The 3,554-nt window shown below is 57.1% G+C and overlaps 2 protein-coding genes across 2 annotated transcripts; one reads left to right on the top strand and one right to left on the bottom strand.

Moving 5' to 3' along the window:
• Nucleotides 1–400: 400 nt before the first annotated feature.
• Nucleotides 401–1,634, top strand: LOC102772751 (protoporphyrinogen oxidase-like; the record flags this gene model as incomplete). The annotated part of the gene is made up of 6 exons (XM_006777807.2): nt 401–479; nt 652–770; nt 837–947; nt 1,031–1,180; nt 1,305–1,347; nt 1,419–1,634. Coding segments are annotated over 6 exons (645 nt in total), but the record flags the coding sequence as incomplete, so codon positions are not given.
• Nucleotides 1,635–1,723: 89 nt separating this feature from the next.
• Nucleotides 1,724–3,140, bottom strand: LOC102772464 (beta-1,4-galactosyltransferase 3-like). Its single transcript, XM_006777806.2, has 2 exons — nt 2,609–3,140; nt 1,724–2,479 (listed from the first exon to the last, which is right to left on the bottom strand). Exons 1-2 carry the CDS (start codon nt 2,731–2,733, stop codon nt 2,206–2,208), a joined length of 399 nt encoding a protein of 132 aa, XP_006777869.1. The 5' UTR covers nt 2,734–3,140; the 3' UTR covers nt 1,724–2,205.
• Nucleotides 3,141–3,554: the final 414 nt, after the last annotated feature.

Consider the following 3,554-nt stretch of genomic DNA (forward strand, 5'->3'; position numbering starts at 1 on the left):
ATTCATTGGTTGATTCTTGTATGTGCTGTGACCCAGGATGGAGCCCACAACCTGACATATGGGGGTGATGCTCTAGAAGAGCTCCCTGGCCAGGGCTTGCCTACATATTTCCACCAAGCCAGGCCTGGCGGACTGGAGTTGCTTGTTTCCTGCCCTAGAAGCTGTTTAAATATGGGCCTCATTTGTGGACCTTCCTCCAAGGCCCTTTGACCCAAGTCTGTGGGTAGAAACAGTGCTATCAGTGGCTGAGAGCCCAGCTCCACTGAACAGCTCAGAGTGGACACTGGCTGTCTGGCCCACTTCCTGGAGTAAGGGGGTGATTTCTTTGCTAACTACCCGGCTCTCCTGCCACGTGTGTGCCCGGGAAGCTAAGGCAAAATTTCCATGACCTCTGTGTTTCAAATGTGCTCCTACTCAGGTGTCTCTGGGAGGCAGCTGCCTGGAGGCCGACCATGTGATTAGTGCTCTTCCAGCTTCAGGTAATGGGTAGCCACCTCCCTTCCCCACCCGGGGTGAGGCAAGCTGTGGTTTCTGGGCCAGTAGGACCATGCCATGCGCTGAATTGCACATCCTGTGGAAGGCTAATCCCAAGAAGGGTGGATGGAATTGTGGGGGGAAGGCCTCCTGAGCAGCTTCTGCCGGCTCCCCCAGTGCTCAGCAAGCTGCTCCCCGCCGAGGCTGCACCTCTGGCGCGCATCCTGGGCACCATCCATGCTGTGTCTGTGGCCGTGGTGAACCTGCAGTACCGAGGAGCCCAGCTGCCGGTCCAGGTGTGACACAGGAAGGGGAGGCAAGGGCCCCCTGGAGTCCTTCCCCTGACCATCTCCTTCTCTCAGGGATTTGGACATCTGGTGCCATCCTCAGAAGACCCAGGCGTCCTGGGAATCGTGTACGACTCAGTTGCTTTTCCCGAGCAGGATGGGAGCCCCCCTGGCCTCAGAGTGACTGTGAGGAGGCAGCTTTGCTTAGCTGGGGTTTCCGAGGGGCTCCCATGTGCCCAGCGTAGGTCAGGGCCGTCGTCTCTCCCTAGGTGATGCTCGGAGGTTCCTGGTTACAGGGGCTGGAAGCCAGGGGCTGGGCCTCCTCTCGGGAGCTGCTCCAGCGGCAGGCACAGGAAGCAGCTGCCACGCAGTTAGGACTGAAGGAGCCTCCGAGTCACTGCTTGGTTCACCTGCACAAGGTGAGCTGGACGGATGCCCTCAGCTCCCCTACAGGCATCAAAGGCAGGACCTGGCGTTTTTGTCAGTGTCCACCAAGGCTTGTGACATCAGTCATGAACTTCTTTTATCTCCTCCTCTCCCCAGCACTGCATCCCCCAGTACACACTAGGCCACTGGAGAAAACTGGGTAAGTTGGGAAACAGCTGGGCTGAGGAGCGCCAGGAACTCCGGCCCACTGACGATCCTTGTCCCCTGCAGAGTCAGCTGCCCACTTCCTGGCTGCTCGCAGGCTGCCCCTGACCCTGGCTGGAGCCTCCTATGAGGGAGTTGCTGTCAATGACTGTATAGAGAGTGGGCGCCAGGCAGCAGCCCGGGCCCTGGGCTTAGAACTTGACAGATGACCCCCACACCCCATCTTGCTGCCCCTGCTGGCTGGGACTCTCACCATGAAAATAAAAGTTGTGGGAGATTGGCTCAGTTTGGCTGTCCTGTCATGGGCAAGGGGAGGAAGGAGGTGCAGAGACAGGCAAAGGGTGCCTGAGGTACAGAAAGCAGGAGCAAAGGCGAGACTGAGTCCTTTATTAGAAAATATATCAAAATCCAGCCGCCTGAGCCAGAGCCAGAAGAGGGGGCTGCTCTAGCCCTGGCAGAAAGTGCCCAGGGAGGGGCTCACTGCACCTAACACATCCTGGGGACCATAAATAGAATAAATATTCACAGAGGTCCCGGGAGAAGCTAGGTCACTCTTCTCTCCATGGAAGAGGAAGGGACTTGGGTCCAGCCCTGCTCCCACTGCAGGGGCAGCACTCCCAGGAGTCACCACATACAATCATGACATCGGGGATTCACAGTCATAATCCTGGCAGGTGCCCCTAGAAAGGGGCCCTCAGGTCTAGAGGAGCCCAACTCCAGTCCAGCAGTAAGAGGCCCCGGCCCCAGCACAGCGTAAGTGGCTCCCAGTCCCTCTAAGAGCAGTGGGAGCTGAGGGAGGGAGAACAGAACCCTCTGGTTCAGTCTCATGACTGAAGGTGGGCAGGAAGGAGGGTCAGTGTGGGCCATGGGGGGCTGTGTGGTTGGCAGTAGGCAGAGGGCCCAGCCTGGCTGGCGGCCTGCGCTGCAGCATCTCTTGGCGGAATGCCTGGGAGGAGCCAGGTGGGTAACGAGGGCCAGAGGGAATCCGGGGACCCCGGGGGTCAGTTCCAATGTCTACTGTGACATTGGTATAGAGAGGGCCCAACTCTCGAGCCAGCAATCGGTATGTCAGTGAGTTCATCCCATCTTGTGTCCAGGAATTCTGAGTGCGGATCAGGAGGTCAAATCTGAGGATTAGAGGAGAGAGACTAAGAACCAGGAAGGAACAGCCAGGAATCGAGGGCCTGCAGGGGTTTTCTGATGGAATACAGAGCCGGAGGGTCCAGCCCCACCGCCCGGCAGCCCTCCCTGCCTACCTATGTGGGTTTTCCTCGTTGCCCTTGTCTCCTCGGTGCTTCACCATCTTGTAATGCCCCACAGATGTGGGGGGGCGAGAGATCTTCATACCGGCCAGCCGCACCCTGTGGGAAAAGTGAGGCATCTTGGCGGATCCGACTGGAGGAAAATGGCTGGGGGCACAAGGAGAGCTGAGGCCAGCCAGGAAGGCACTGCTGGTTCCCTACCCAGAGCCACAACTGCAGTCAGGCAGAGGAGTTCACTGTTCAGTTAGTGCCAAGTACTGGCAGGGAGAGGGTCAAATGCAAAGAAGGAAATGGCTGAAGAGAACATAGAAGCTGAGGTCCCAAACCCTGAGGGCCTTGCACCAGGTACCCTGGGGCCTTGCAGCAATTGGCCCAATAGGTTTGCACCTCCCACCTTATTTCCTAAATGGTCCCAGGAGCTGCTCTCGCCCTCTTGGAAGGACACATTGAGGAGCCCTATGCCTAAAGTGCAGGACAAGTCAGAGTTGCAGATCACGCTCAGCAGTTCTTACTTAGAAGACGGCTGAGCTGCTCCTCCTCCTTTGCCCCACACCCTCCCCCTCCAAAGTGCAGGGTGGAACCAGGGCCTGAGCAGAAACCAGCCCCCAGCTCTAACACACAGAAGCAAGAAGGGAAGGTGGCCTGGGAAGAGCACATTGAGAAACTGCTGGGTGCTTTACACTTAAAAAGAATTCAGAGACGCCACTCAGGACTCAAGGGAGAGGAGGCAATGGATCCAGTATATCAAGCCCAAATATTCAAACCACAGATAGGAAATTGGGTCAGCTGAGCCTGAGGGTCAAATGTTCCACATATGAAACATGAGTTGGCCTCATGCCAATGGCAGAGGCTTTAGGGAAAAAAAAGTGATTCTTGGTTCTATGAGTGCCTCCTCCCTGGCCACATAGGAAGTGGTCTGGATGCAACGCTGGCAGGAGTA

The sequence above is a fragment of the Myotis davidii genome, unplaced genomic scaffold (genome assembly GCF_000327345.1).
Source record: "Myotis davidii unplaced genomic scaffold, ASM32734v1 C64509797, whole genome shotgun sequence".
In the NCBI taxonomy this organism is placed as follows: Eukaryota; Metazoa; Chordata; class Mammalia; order Chiroptera; family Vespertilionidae; genus Myotis; species Myotis davidii.

What these genes read in the sequence shown, in the direction of transcription:
- LOC102772464 (XM_006777806.2), bottom strand. Translation starts at nt 2,733, where the DNA reads ATGCCTCACTTTTCCCACAGGGTGCGGCTGGCCGGTATGAAGATCTCT. An exon ending in AACGAGGAAAACCCACATAG is followed by an intron (nt 2,480 to 2,608) that starts GTAGGCAGGGAG and finishes TCTAATCCTCAG; the next exon opens with ATTTGACCTCCTGATCCGCA.